A 14,789-nucleotide genomic window follows, 5' to 3' on the forward strand; every position below is an offset into this window, starting at 1 on the left:
AAAACCTGAGACACTGGCCCCAAGCATTTTGGATAACGGGTACCCCACCTGTAGTTGTCACAGATTCACATAGAACTGCTGCATTTTCCAAATAATTCTAGTGTCGAATTTTCTGACTGAGCATTTATCTCCTCTTTTTAAGAAGGAGCAGTCCCTGATTGCCTAAAAAAAAAGGAGCATGTCTCCCAAAGGAGAATGGAAAAGAAAGGTCTCAATAGTGAGATGAATAAATTTTGGGGGGGGAATGTGTGAAGCATAAACACAGGCATAGCTCAGCTGAGCTGAACACTACAAGTTTTATATTTTGGTCCTTGGGGAGCTCTTCCCTGTGAAATCTGACCCTGCATAAAATTGACTTAATGCAGCAGATAAAGTGCCAATCAAATATTTTCATTAAGATGACATCATTCCTGCCTTAGGAAAATGAGGTAACTGATTTAAAAGTCCAGAAGAACACATTTGAACTTGGATATAGAGAAATGCATCTTAGTGGTAACTGTAGCCAGTTTATGAAACCAGGATAAATCTGTTTGGGCTGAGGAAAAAAAATGAAATATTTACTATCTGGGAATAATCCATTATTCATCTTTTTATCTTTATAGCAGATGACACTGTATGAAAGGTGTACTTAAATTTCTGTTCCATTTGGCAAATTTTAGACCATAAGACTAGCAGAATTAGGCTATTCAGCCCATCAAGTTTGCTCCACCATTCCGTCATGACTGATCCCAGGTTCCCACTCAACCCCGCACACCTGCCTTCTCACCATAACCTTGACCAATCAGGAAACTATCAATTTTCACTTTAATATACTGTTCCCACGGACCTACACTCCACAGTAGTCTGTGTCAGAGCATTCCACAGATTCACCTCTCTCTGGCTAAAAGAAAATCCTTCTTGCCTCTGTTCTAAAAGCTCACCCCTCAATTTTAAGGCCGTGTCTTCCACTTCTGCTGGACACACCCACCAGAGGAAATATTCTCTCCACATCACCTTGTATAGACCCTTCAAAGTTCGGTAGGTCTTAATGAGATCCCAACCCCCTGCATGCTTCTAAATTCCAGTGAGTACAAGCCCAAAGCTGTCTAATGCTTCTCATCTTAACCCCTTCATTTCCAGAATTATCCTCATTAACCTCCTCTGGACTCCCCAATGACAACACATCCTTTCTGAGACATGGGGCCCAAAACTGTTGACAATACTTCAAGTGCGGCCAGGCCTGTGTCTATATAAAGCCTCAGCATTATCTCCTTGGTTTTTATATTCTATTCCCCTGGATGAATGCCACATTCCATTTGCTTTTCTTACCACACTGAACTTGTGAATTGACATTCTGGGAGTGTTGCACAAAGTCCCTTTGCACCTCTCATGTTTGAATTTTCTCCATTCTTCTAAATAGTCCTTCTGCAATCATATTGCTTCTTCAACACTACCTACCCCTCCACATATCTTTATATCATCTACAAATTGTGTCATAAAGCTATCAATTCCATTATCTAAATCACTGACAAACAATGAAAAGTAGTGGTCCCAATCCTGGCCCCTGAAGAACACCATAAGTCACTGGCAGACAACCAGAACAGGCCCCCTTTATTAGCACTCCCTACCTGCCAGCCATTCCTCTTTCCATGCCAGTATCTTTCTTGTAATGCCATAGGATCTTGTTAAGCAGCCTCACATGTGGCAGCTTGTTAGACGCCTTCTGAAAAACTAAGTAAATGACATCCGCTGCATCTCCTTTGTCCACCCTGCTTGTTACTTCCTTGAAGAACTCTTAACAGCTTTCAGTCAAGATTTCTTTTTACAGAAACCATGATGACTTTGACTTATTTTATCCTTAGTCTCCAAGTACCCCAAAACCTCATTCTTAATAATAGACTCCAGCACTTTACCAAGCAACGTTAGGCTAACTGACCAATAATTTCTTTTGCCTTTCTCCCTTCTCAAAGAATGAAATGACATTTGCAATTTTCCAGTCCTCAAGAACCATACCAGAAACAAGTGAATTGTGAAAGACCATCACCAATGCATCTGCTATCTCTTTCAACAACCTCTTTCCAAACTCTGGAATGTAGTCCACCTGGTCCAGGTGATTTAACTACCTTAAGGCCTTTCAGTTGGCCTAGCAGATTTTCCTTTGTAATAGCAATGACACTCACTCCTGCTCCCTGACACTCACAGACCTCTGGCACACTGCGTCAGTCTTCACTGTGGAAGACACTAGCAAAGTACTTATGTTCACAGGGCCAGACGCATTGGCAAAGGCATGGCCTCTGTTGCTTCCCCCTGATGGGTCATTTCCACCACCCCACAAGAGTACTCAAAATAGAGTACTTATCATTGAGGGGTGCTCTCCGCTATCTGCCGTTTTCCCTTCCCTCTCTTGGATAGTCATCCATTTATGTGTCCTGTAGCCTTGGGGTGGCTACCTCCTCGTAGCTCCTGTCTATCACCTCCTCAATTTCCCTAACAAGCCAAAGATCATCGAGCTGCAGCTCCAGTATAGACGGTCTCTATAAGGAGCTGTATCTTGCTGCACCTGGTGCAAATGTGGCCACTGGGGAGGCTGGCAGTCTCTGGATATCTCACATCTGACATCCAGGACAACACTGGCCCTGCAGGCATACCCTCTTCTTTCAAGAGTTAAATAAGAATTAGAAATAAACTTGCCTACTTGCCTCCGCCCGTGAGCCAAAGCCTTACCACTCCGACTCAGACCACTCTGATGACCTCTTCCACGATGACAGCTTTGCTCGATGGTACTCCTCTTTTATGGAGACTGGGTTTTTCAAGCTCCATTCTAGATCTTTGCAGGAACACATCTACTGCATCTGTGCTGATGTCAAATCAAAGACTCCCTCTGAAAACTGGCTGCTTTTTCAAACTCCGCTCAGGACCTGGGCGGGAATGCTTCCACTGTGGCTGTGCCGCTGTCCAATCTTGCCTATTTCTATTAAGCAACCAAAATATTGTGGTAAATGCATGCCACCTAAGTGAAATGATTATGGGGAAAGTACTTTAATCTATCTGGATCTACCTGGAGAAATTTGTATGGTGGTTTTGTTTACAGGTAAAATGTTCAATTGTGCAAATGTCCCTAAAAGCTATTTGTAATAACAAACGAGAAAATCTGTAGGTGTTGGAAATCCAAACAGAACACACAAAATATTGGAGGAACTCAGGGAACCAGGCAGTGTCTATGGAAAAGAGTAAACAGCTGATGTTTTGGGCTGAGACCCTTGATCAGGATTCATTGACTGGATGATTCAACATAAATTGAAGCAATGGTCAAACAAAGCTTTTAATGAAAAGGATCTGTGATGGGTATTCATTGTTGTGGGCTGGGGTGCTTTCTCTTTCTTCTTAGAAGCGCAGCTTTCCAAATACAGCAGCTGACAGTCCTGATGAAGGGTCTTAGCTTGAAACATTTACTATTCTCCATTGATGCTGCCTGGACTGCTGAGTTCCTCTAGCATTTTGTGTTATAATAACAACGCCAAATAATGACTTTGAATATTACTTGATACAGCTTTTAACAATCATGTTTAATCACTGTCAAATGAGGTTTCCCTTAGTCTTTCTCTTAATGGCATTTGTGATCAGTTTGAATCAAAGTGCCTGTAAAAATGGGCTCAAGTTGATGGTCGAATGAATGTTTGTCTGGTGGGCCTTGCATTCCTGCAGTTTAAAGTCGCAGGCTTTGATAATTCCCAAACCCCATCTCCTCCTCCTCTTGATTTGGATAAGTTCAGTAGAACTGAGTTACAGAATCAAACCTTGGATTTACTTCTGATCGAATAACCTGTTATTTTTGAATGTGGCTAATGAACTACCAGGCCAACAGGTGTTGCATCAACGATATTAAAAGGAGCTGAACTGAGGGTCCATCGGATACTTACGAAGCTGTGACTTGAGCAGTGCTGCTCAAAACCTGAGGCTTCATGCCTGGCTTGCTGGCAACCCATTTTTCTTTTTACAGACACTGAAACATGTGCTTGAGGTGTTGGGGGCTGGTGTGTGTAAAGTAAATATCACTATACCTAATCTGTATCTTTGATAATATTAACACGATTGAGCATAATTGAAGCAATGGTCAAATAAAGCTTGTAATGAAAAGGATCTGTGATGGGTATTCACTGTCCTGGGCTGGGATTTTTTTTGAGAAGCTCAGCTTTCTAAATATAGCAGCTCACCGTTCTAAAGATCAAAGTGTTTGAGTAAGTTAAATTTCCAACTATTGTTCTTTGTTGCTAGTCATAAATGGGAGCTAGTCTTCAGTTAATGTAAAATGTAAGGAGCAATAAGTTTAAAAAAAATCTTAGCAAATGAGCATCATCTATAGAGTTACAAACTTGCTGGTTCCACAGCACCTTATACTCAAAAAAAATCTTCCCTTTGGTTGAGGATACCGGGGTTATTTATGTAGGATAGGGCTTAAGGTCTTCATCTGCGTTTCGTACTTCGCGATCTGCTAACCCAGTACCTCTCAGATCCTACACTTGATTTGATCATAAAATACTGTATCTGCGTGCTCAATTTTTCCTCAGAACTTGTAGAACATTAAAGCATTAAATAAGTTTGTTCAGCCAATGGTGTCTGGATTTCTTTAAGAGTGACTTAGTTCCACTGGCCTTTCTCCATAATTGAGCAACTTTTAACAGTATTTCAAGAAGTCCTGTTTCTTGCAAATTACTTCTGATTCACTCTGTTCTCCTTTTACCAAAGCTATTACAATTTTTAATCTTTCTAAGGAGAATACCATTTTCAGTTGCTCTATAAAATTGAAGCTCTTCATTTATTTCGATAAATCTTGTCTAAGCTTCGACATTCTTCCTAAAGGATAGTGACTGAAATTGACAATACTCCAAAGAATGATTTGTAAGACATCTTTGCTCCTATTTAATAGAACCTACAGAATTACTCTTAATTGACTTAAATTAACTTTTCTCTCCCAATGCAGATTTAAACTTAATGTATTTTGCTGTGACATTAATTTATTCTTCCAAAATCCTTTCCTTTCCATATAATGATTACAGTCAGGTGCTCTTAAGTGTGATACAAAGAGAAAAAAATTGAAATACCCATATATGTTGGTTGTGCTTTTTTTTTTGATTCTGACATCTCGCTTCAACAGGTAGGTTGCTGCCTCGCGTTCATTTTTAAAAATCTTACTTGTTGCCACTGTTGTGTTGTAACTGCAAAACATAAAAGTAATTCCAAAAAAAAATACAGGAGCTCGGAAATGGATCTTGGTTTCATTTTTACTTTTAGTGAAGCACACATTTATGACATGGTGTGATGACGTATGCAGTTCACATACTTTTAGATACAACCCGTAATGAATTATTTAAGCAATGCTTAATTAAACAATATATTTAAAATTTTATTCAAATACTAATATATTAAATGTACAACATTCCTGTAGGCAGTAACCATAAGAGTAGAGAGCTGTACAATACAGCATGGAGCTGACCCATTTGGGTAACTGGAAAGCTTTTATTCAACTGAGTAGGTTACAAAGTGAGTAAAATATCTATACTCTTTGACTTCCTTTTCCAGTCGTTGCTATTGTTGGTCTAGTTGAGCTCTTTACTGACAGTCATCGCTGCAAGGTGGGTGTTTCTTTGACAGTCAGAATTGTATTAGCTGTCAGAGCAAGTTGCTTGTACATGATCATTGTTGGACATGAGTCGCTGATGCTTCTGTGCCAGTAGTGCTGCTTCCCATCTGGGTACCCATTCTGAATGTTACTCTTGCAATACGTTGGCTTGATTTGACTCGGATGTATTGCAAGTGAAGCTATTTAATTATCAAATCTCCCTGCTCCAATCTCTAGTGGGAAAGAGCCTTTGAAGCAGCAGGGTGTATTTGGGCAAAGAACACCAGTAAGAAAAACACTCACCCATGTGACCTCTAGCTGAAATGATTGAAAACTAAAACTCTTTAAAACTTGCCTCCTATCGAAATGGGACAAAATATGACTCTAGCTGCTGGAGGTTTTCTGAATAAGCTTCAATTTTTATCTGTCGTGCCAGAACCCATAATTGGTTAAAGATTTCCTTGATGTCCTTGGCTGCCTTTATCAAAATATGCCGAGAAACTCTCCTTTATCTTGCCACGTTTCAATCAATGAACTGTTAAAGCAGTTGTCCTGATGGGACCAAAAGTGACCTTTGGTGGGTTAAACTTGTTCATGGGAAAGACTTCAAGAGAGATGGCAGAAATTGACCAGATTAGATTTGTCCTACAGTTTCTCTGGAGTATTGCGATGTTGATGCAATGGAACAGCTAGCCGAAGGCTCAACAAGATCGGCATTAAATCCAATGCATTCAGTTGTAATATTTAAGTGTGTTGAGGAAAAAAAACAAAAAGAGCAGCTGCTTAAAGTCAAAGATTATATCGAGTGAAATTGTTTTATTTAAGATTGATTTTAGACAGACATTGACATCTTTCATATGCAACTTGATAGAGGTGTACAACATAAGAGAATAGATGTAATGGATATCCAGAGATTTTTTTTCCCAGGGTTGAAATGGTGAATACTATTGAGCATAATTTCAAGCGGAAAGTGGAAGCTGGGATTTCAGAGGTAGCTTCTTTCAAAGAGTGGATGTATGGAACATGCTGCAGAGGTGATGGTAGAGACAAATACATCAGGGATATTTGAGACTTGTGAGCAGGCATGTGGATGAAAGAAAAATGGAGGTCTGTTTGGGAGGGAACAGCTAGATTGATCTTGGAGTAGTTAAAACATTGGTGCAACACTGGGCCAAAAGACCTTAACTGTGCTGTACTGTTCTGTTATATATTGGAGTGGTGAGGTTAGTAACTGGTTGATGGAAAGAAACAACCCAGCTACAATGAAGTTAGGTATATTAATTTCTTCATACTGATTATGAACTGTGCTTCACTTCATGAGCTGTTACTTACCAAGAACAGAACTTGGCCCACATTGCAAAGTCCAAAATGCAAGTCCTATATAAACTTAAGAGCTCCTGCTATGATTCAGCATGTGGCGGAAGTCATCTACATAATTAATTAAAATATTTACATCAGAGACCTGCAGGCACATACATTCATTCAGTCAGAATATTAATACTGCGGCATGCAAGTTCCCAAAGGGAAAAAGGTCCCGTTTCAGGAGAGTGTTTGTGAAGCAGGATGAGAAGGGATACAGTCGTAAGCAAACATATACCCATTCGTGCTTCCAGTTTCCTTAGTCTAGCTCAAGAACACTGACCTCCAGCTAATATTTTCAAATGTTGTTAGAACTGAATACACTATATCAGATTTTTAGGTAATTTGGTGTATTAGTAAAGACCAAGATCTCTCATGCCTTCAGTGTGGTACACTGAAACATTAACACAACAGCATGGAATTCCATCTTTTCCCTGTTTTATTTCTCCCCTTAAAATAAATTTCTGAGCTCTCTTCATCTCAGCTTCTCTTTGCAAGTAAGCACTTCAACTAAGGTGAGACTTAGCATTGGGGTGAGTTGTCCAAGGGTTCATAATCCTGTGCAGTCTTAAGTTTTGAATATCATCAACGGAGCTTCTACTTAGAAATGTGACATGGAGAGAACGGAAACATTTTAAATTACAGTGGAGTGTAATTTCTTTGAGCAGCGAAATGATGATAGTGTATTTAAATATTATATTGAATATGGCTGTGATTCCCCTTTTGGTGTCAGTTATCTGGCAGAGCTGGATGAAGCGTGAAATTGGTTTTTCATTTGGAACAATTCAGTTTAAGACAGAGATTTTTCATTGTTTATTTGGAAAATCCCACCTGCTCAAAGTGGAAAATGATGGGATTAAATTTGCTGTCAAAGTTTCCAACTGGTGAACACTAACTGATCTGTTTTGTAACTTGAAACTAAAGTAAATATTTATACTGGATTTGACAGCTACTCTGTGTTTGCTTCTATTCCACAGTGGCATGTCTATACACAAACAAAAGCTGTACTGTCCTCCCTCAGTACTGTGCAGATACCCTTGTCTAGTTTCTGGATGGATTGCATAAATGCTTCAGCTGCCCCTTTGGTGTTGCTGGTGGGGACATCCTGCAGATGAACAAAATCTTCAAAATTAGAACCATTATCAACAGGTCGTTTCGGTGTGTTAAATAAAACTAAGCAGTTTGATTTAACTTGATGGAAGCCATTTTTTTTTTGGCCCTGTGCAGATGTTCTCTGGTCTGAGATCCATTGTAGAATCTTGAGCAATCTGGACTAACATTTTGCGCCCCCCCCCCCCCCATTTGAATTAATTGTAGGCACAATTTCAAGCAGCAGCAGTAAGCTCTCTGGTATTCTAGTTAATGTTTAATCTTCCACTAATGCAAACAATTTTGAAGCTGCTGCTGTTTCTGAGATTTCAGTGTGCAATAGGTTGCCTTCGTCCCTGCCAGCTTGAAGGAAGGTTGAAGAATGAAAACATTTACATTTTCACAATGGTTAGAAATTCATGGAGTAATCTCAAATAAAGCTCTTCCTACTTTGTAGTTACGTGAACAAGGGGTTGGCAACATTTACATTTCGGCTATTCTGGTGAGAGGTCAAAATAAAAAAACTTGTTCAGCATGGTTTTAACCTTTGTATTCCACAGCTTGCTTCCCCAAAGCACGGGCCTGCAAATTTTTGTAAAAAAAAAGCCGTTGAGATGAATTAAAAGCGTGAACTGATGTGTATAAGTAGCATAATGATTAAATTACTGAATTGTGAACTGGTATCCAGAGATCTTTACTATGATTTGGAGATTCAAAATTGAATCTCATCTTGGCAACTTCGAAATTACAGTTCAGGCAATTAACTAAATTTGAAATATAAATCTGAATATATCTGATTTAATGACTGCTAAGATTACATGAACCAAATAATTTTTGGTTCACCAATGTACTTCCCAAAAAAAGTGATCAATGACAGTGGGACTGATTCTTAACTGTCCTCTGAACTGGACATCCATGCCCTAGAAGCAAAAATATACAAAAAAAGATATTTCATTTCTGTTACATTACATTAAGGAATACCAGCACAGTACACATAGATGAGTTGAGCAAGTTAGCTCTAATTTAATTGAATACCTGAGGTTCTGAATGATTGCTTCCTGTTCCTGTATTCCTGCTATAGTTGTGACAGGACCTAATTGACTAAATATTCATTGAGATGCCATTAAAGGAACAAGTGCTAAGATATTCTTTTGCTAAAATTTCTAGTTGACAAACTGTGTGATCTTGTGATACTCATTCAGCCAAAGTCATTTATTTTTAGTATGAGCTACCATGTTTCAGCTAGTCTTTTTGAAACCAGTTTATAGCCTAAGGGAATCATGAAAGGGATTGAATCCATTATAAAATCAGCAGATATCCTGACTTCAGCTCTTCTGAAATGTAGTGTAGTGCAGGCCAATAAAGACCATCCCAAGCTCCAGTTAATGTTAGTGCTCACCCTCGAGAGGGTTATGTGAAGTCTGTTGAAATTTAACAGCCTGTTGTTCAAGCATTTTATGATTATTGTAATAAAACTATAAAATGCACATTTGCCTCATCAGTGTTATAGAAAAGACTGAATATGTCTTAAAATAATGCTATGACCACTGAAGCATGCACTACCTCAAGATGACTATGTTGCTTAAAATGAGAATCCATTAATAGTTCATGGAAATGTAGATTTTTTAAAAACGTTCATTGAAATCTATAAGGGAGTTCCTTGGATATTCAGAAAATAGTGATAAATTGTTAAGTTTCATATTATGGTCATTTGGCACAGTTAGTAAGGCTGAGGCTGAAAATGTTATTATTTTTGAGGTTAACATCAACCAAAAGAAAATATTTTAATGGATATTTAAAGAGCCTTGTACTTTAAAATAAGTATATTTAATTTGAACAAGGAATTCATTGGAGCTGAGCACAGAGCTCAGGATTTCCAAAATCTGTTCAATATTCCCTATACTTAATAATTCGAAGATGATTTGTTTTCATTTTGCTACAATGGTCGTTTTTAGTTAACCTTTTCTTAAAAAAAAGGTCTTCCCTCCACTAGTTCATTCATTTGCTGAAAGAAACGGTGAAATTCATTCTAATAATATGGACATTTCAAAATTTACTCGTTATTAAAGGGATCGTATTAAAGTTATGAATTATAGTTTCCCAGATATAATTTGGTATGGAGTTTGAACCAAATATTTTCTAGGGAGGCATGGTTCCAGATGCTAATACAGTTTTAAATTGAAGGTTGCTTAACAGTGAATTTTAATAATTTGCCGGGGAATTGTACGCTTTCCCGCTTGGTGCCATTAAATCATATTTTGCCAATGTATCTGCTGAAATGAAACCCTTTCAGTAATCAAAATCTGGTTTATTATCACTGACATGCCAGTAAATTGTTTTGGGGCTGCAGTACAGTGCAAAGACAGAAATTGCTTTAAAGGGTGAAAGACAGTGGTGCTGGTGGTCATGGATGATTCAGAAATCTGATGTCAGAGGATGAAGCAGTTCCTAAAATACAGAGTGAGAGTCTTCAGGTTCCTGTACCTCCTTCCTGATAGTAAATGAGAAGAGAATATGTCCTGGATTGTAAGGGATTGTAATGATGGATGCTTCTTTCTTGAGGTACTGCCTCTTGAAGATGTTTTTGATGGTAGGTAGGGTTGGTCCCCTGATGGAGTTGGCTCCTGGGGTGAAATATTTGGATAATCTTTAACCCACAACCTTAGCCGCCCCCAGTGCCCTTATATAATTGCATTATTAATCTTGCTTGATGTGGAAAATTAGTTTTTGCCCCTAAACATCTTCTATTAATGTGTTCTGTTGGCAGGTGGAATGGATACAACAACAAGTGGTAAAAAGGCGGGTAAAGAGAGATTATAAAGCTAGTGCTTCCCAGTATCCTTACTTCAATGATCCCAAATGGCCAAGCATGTGGTACATAGTAAGTATACAACGGCATAAATAATTGGCTTTTGTTGGCAGGTTGGTATCCAAGTGTTGCAAAGTATAATTCTGACATCAGTTGCCTAACTATTTGGCCTTTGTGCTGCTCATTTTGGCACTGAACCCAAGGGTTTAGTGCAAATGAACTGTAGGGCCAGATGCACTTCACATCTGAGCCTTAGATTTTCATTAGCCTAGTTTAATGTTTAACCTGCTGTCACAGTTGTGGATGAGATCTCTGACTTCAATTAAAAAGGTTTAATGCTTTGCTTAATATTTACTTAATATTTTTATTTGATTAAATATTATTTACATGTAGTTTCAAAACTTTGCATAGTTCATTAGAAATTCTCAAAGTTTTAAACTTGTTTGCTAGTGTGACCATTCTTGGACCACTTTGCTTCACAGGACTACTGTGGAGTCCTGAGGCCTGGAGATAGTGTTTGCCCCTAGGGCTACAAAAAGTGCATACACACCCACAAAACATGTCATCAGATGATCGTGAAATCTGCTAGTTTGTACATAGTTGAGCCTGGTGTTGTGTAACTGTTATTCCAACATCCTCTGAGATTTTTTTTGGAATGTGTGTTATACCAATTAATACTGAAAAGCACTTGTGATTTCTGAACCATCAAATCGCAGTGTATTGTAATTTTACTGCATTTAATTCCTCGCCTATTCCTCTGTTTTACTGAGGTCTTTTCACTGAAAAATGTTTTGCCATATCTTTTAAGTGGGCACTTCTTCCTGAGTGTAAATTTATTGCATTTGATGATGCTTTCTCCATTGTTAGCACTGTAATGATGACACTCACCACTGCCAGTCAAATATGAACATAGTTGGAGCATGGCGAAGAGGGTACACGGGCCGAAATGTGGTGATCACCATTCTGGATGATGGAATCGAGAGAAATCACCCTGACCTTCAGCAGAATTATGTATGTTTTTAACTTATTTTCACGCAAATAAAAATTAATACTCTGATTATTGGAAAAAAAAACAACCTGTGCAGTTTAAAATACAGGGGAGGTTTGGATCACCTTGTTAACTGGAGTTGCTATACTAGGAGCTTGTGCATTCTCCCTGTGTTCGCATGGGTTTCCTCTGGGTGCTCTACAGTTTCCCTGCCACAGTCCAAAGATGTACCAATTGGAAGGTTAACTGGTCGTTGTAAATTGTCCCATGGTTAAGCTCAAGTTAAATTGGGGGATTGCTAGGCGGCATGGCTTGAAGGGCCAAATGGCCTATTCCACGCTGTATCTCAATAAAATAAAATTTTTAAAAAATATATAAATTTGAACCAAATTTGGCATACCTGAAAGGTTTAGAATTATTGTTAATTCTTTGTGGAAATTTAAACCCATAATCATAGCTACAACTGGAATTTGAAATCCTACACCCATCTCACTTGAGCGAGTGGTTCTGATGATTACAAAACAAATTCAGACGAATTGGACTGTGTGTATCTGTATGAGATAATCTCTCTTTTCCTTCGTCTTCAGGCTAATTGCCGTTGAAATCACTGAATGCCATTAGAACACAGTTAAATAAGGAAATGCACCCATCATTGACCTTGAGATTTCTTCATGGCTGAGGCTTGATTTTTTTTTATATGTTGACACGTCATTAAAAGTTCCAAACTCCATCTTTTATCAACTGTTTTGAAAGAGTGGAATTTCTTTGCAATGTAGAGATAAAAATAGAAGCTGTGAACCAAATATTGGTTGCTTAGTTTAAGTAATTTACTAGTATTTATCTCCATATAAACTTTTAATTACATTTGTTCATCATGTTCTGATGTGCCCTTTAACCACTTTGTTCCTTTCCTTCTGCAATTTAATCTTAAATGTTAACAATTTCTGCCTTACTGTTTTTTTTAAATCTTCAGCCTGCCAGCTTTGATTCTGAAAAGCATTCTTGCCCTTGATCCTAGATTTGAACTTTTGGTGGTTTATCTGTGTTCTTGATTCGCCTTGCGTAAAACAGTCTTTCTTAAACAGAGATGTTCTGCAGATACCAAAATCCAGAGCAACACACACGCAAGATGGTAGAGGAACTCAGCAAGTCAGGGGGCATCTATGAAGAAGAATAAACATTACAATATTTTGGGCTGAATCCATTCATCAGTTCTGATCTTGAAATAATTCTGAATAGTCCACGGCTTAATGGACTACGTAAGGAGAGTGGAGAGGATGATATTGACGTGGTTCTTTTCATTTCTTATCTGGCTAAGTTAAATCATTTATGCATGGAAAACCTTTTAAGAATGCATGAATTGGAGAGTATCTTAAATTATTGATATGGTTGTGTGATTTTTCTCTTACCGTAGGATCAAATGGCTAGCTTTGATGTCAATGGAAATGACTGGGATCCCATGCCTCGATATGATGCCAGCAATGAGAACAAGTAAGGGAAATATCTATTTCAGTTGGGGCACCACTGTTCCACAAATATTGAGTTTTTAAAAAAATGACAACAAGCCTTGGTCATTTTTAGCTTTGGTCTTTTTATTTATCTTTCTTTTCAGTTATAACTCAAGAAATGTTAGTTTCTTTCCATTTATTCTACTCTAATCATCTGTCATTTGTATATTAAAAAAGATATTTTTGAATCATTCAGAAGTGATCACAGAATTTAAACAGTAACAGCCGAGAAAAATGATTTCTACCTGTGCACGCCAAGGGTACGATGTTTGCCAACCAGAAACATCAAGTTAAGAAATTAACTGTAGTCATAAAATGCACAGTGCAAGCCAAAATCCCTGATGTGTAGTTCTACCCACCAAGGTTTCTTTCCATCATAATGTAGGCAGAACATTTTACCCTCTAAGCGGGGAATAAATATGCATTGCTGGTTGTATCATATTGCAATTTATATTAATAATTTGGTTCACATCACAAGCTTCAAAACTAAGTTTCATAAATTCTCCATTGCTAAAAGAATTTTCATTAGCCTGAAAACCGGTTTTAATAATTAATATTTATCAAATATGGAATCTCTTCTGATCCTCCAACTTTAGTTAATTTTACATTGAGTTTGGAGAATCTGGTATCTGAAAATTAGTTACCATTTATGTGTCACATTCTGTTGTCCAGTGTTAAACTTGAAGATTCATTTAGCATCAGGCTCAAGTCTGTCATCACTAGGTGGAAACTAGATTTGCTAACAATCAGAACCTGCTGAACTGATTCTAAGTTTCTGAAGTCACGGTCGATTGAGAAAGGCAGTGTTAGATCATTAACATGGAATTTTGCATTTGGAGATGCCACTCAGTCTCTTGAGAAATAAGTTCATGGTTGATTTAACTGGAATGGCAATTCGATTTGAATAAATTTTCTCAGAAGTGCTTCCAAACCTTAACATCCTTTTTTTTTTAAAAAAAAATAGAAACCAATATTGTACAGGATATTCCAACTGTAGGATCATCAATGTCCCATATGGTTGAAGCATGACCCCTCTACTTAATCAATTTCCCTAACAACGAAAGATGCCATTCTGTCAGGTTTCTGCCAGCACGTGAGCTTGCATGGAGATCTCTAGTTCAGATACATCTCAGCATTGTGCAGTATCACCTTTTTGTTTACTATCTCTTCCACTGTGGCAGAAGTGTAGAGTCTGGGCAAAAGACTTGTTTCTATGACATGTTGAGCACTGTCCACAAATTTGTCGTTTCTTCAGAGCAGTTGTCATATCAAGTTGTGATACATCTGGAAAAGATGCTTTCTATGCCTAGAAAAGCTATGATGTATCCAAGGAGATGTGCCAAATTCATTTGTCCTGAGTTCACAGAGGTACTGGTGAGCCTCCTTGGCCATGGCCTCAATGTAATAGGATGAGGATGGGTTTTTGGTCAATTTTCT

General features: G+C 38.1%; 1 protein-coding gene across 3 annotated transcripts in view; it reads left to right on the forward strand.

Moving 5' to 3' along the window:
* The window catches only part of pcsk5b (proprotein convertase subtilisin/kexin type 5b), a 319,262-nt gene that overhangs the window by 43,047 nt on the left and 261,426 nt on the right, over positions 1–14,789 (forward strand). For all 3 annotated transcript variants that reach the window (XM_059969732.1, XM_059969734.1, XM_059969733.1), the window contains exons 3-5: positions 10,815–10,928; positions 11,724–11,867; positions 13,259–13,335. In XM_059969732.1, the coding sequence (XP_059825715.1) occupies positions 10,815–10,928; positions 11,724–11,867; positions 13,259–13,335 (335 nt within the window). The remainder of the gene's footprint in view (positions 1–10,814; positions 10,929–11,723; positions 11,868–13,258; positions 13,336–14,789) is intronic.

Source organism: Hypanus sabinus, chromosome 5 (genome assembly GCF_030144855.1).
Source record: "Hypanus sabinus isolate sHypSab1 chromosome 5, sHypSab1.hap1, whole genome shotgun sequence".
NCBI lineage: Eukaryota > Metazoa > Chordata > Chondrichthyes > Myliobatiformes > Dasyatidae > Hypanus > Hypanus sabinus.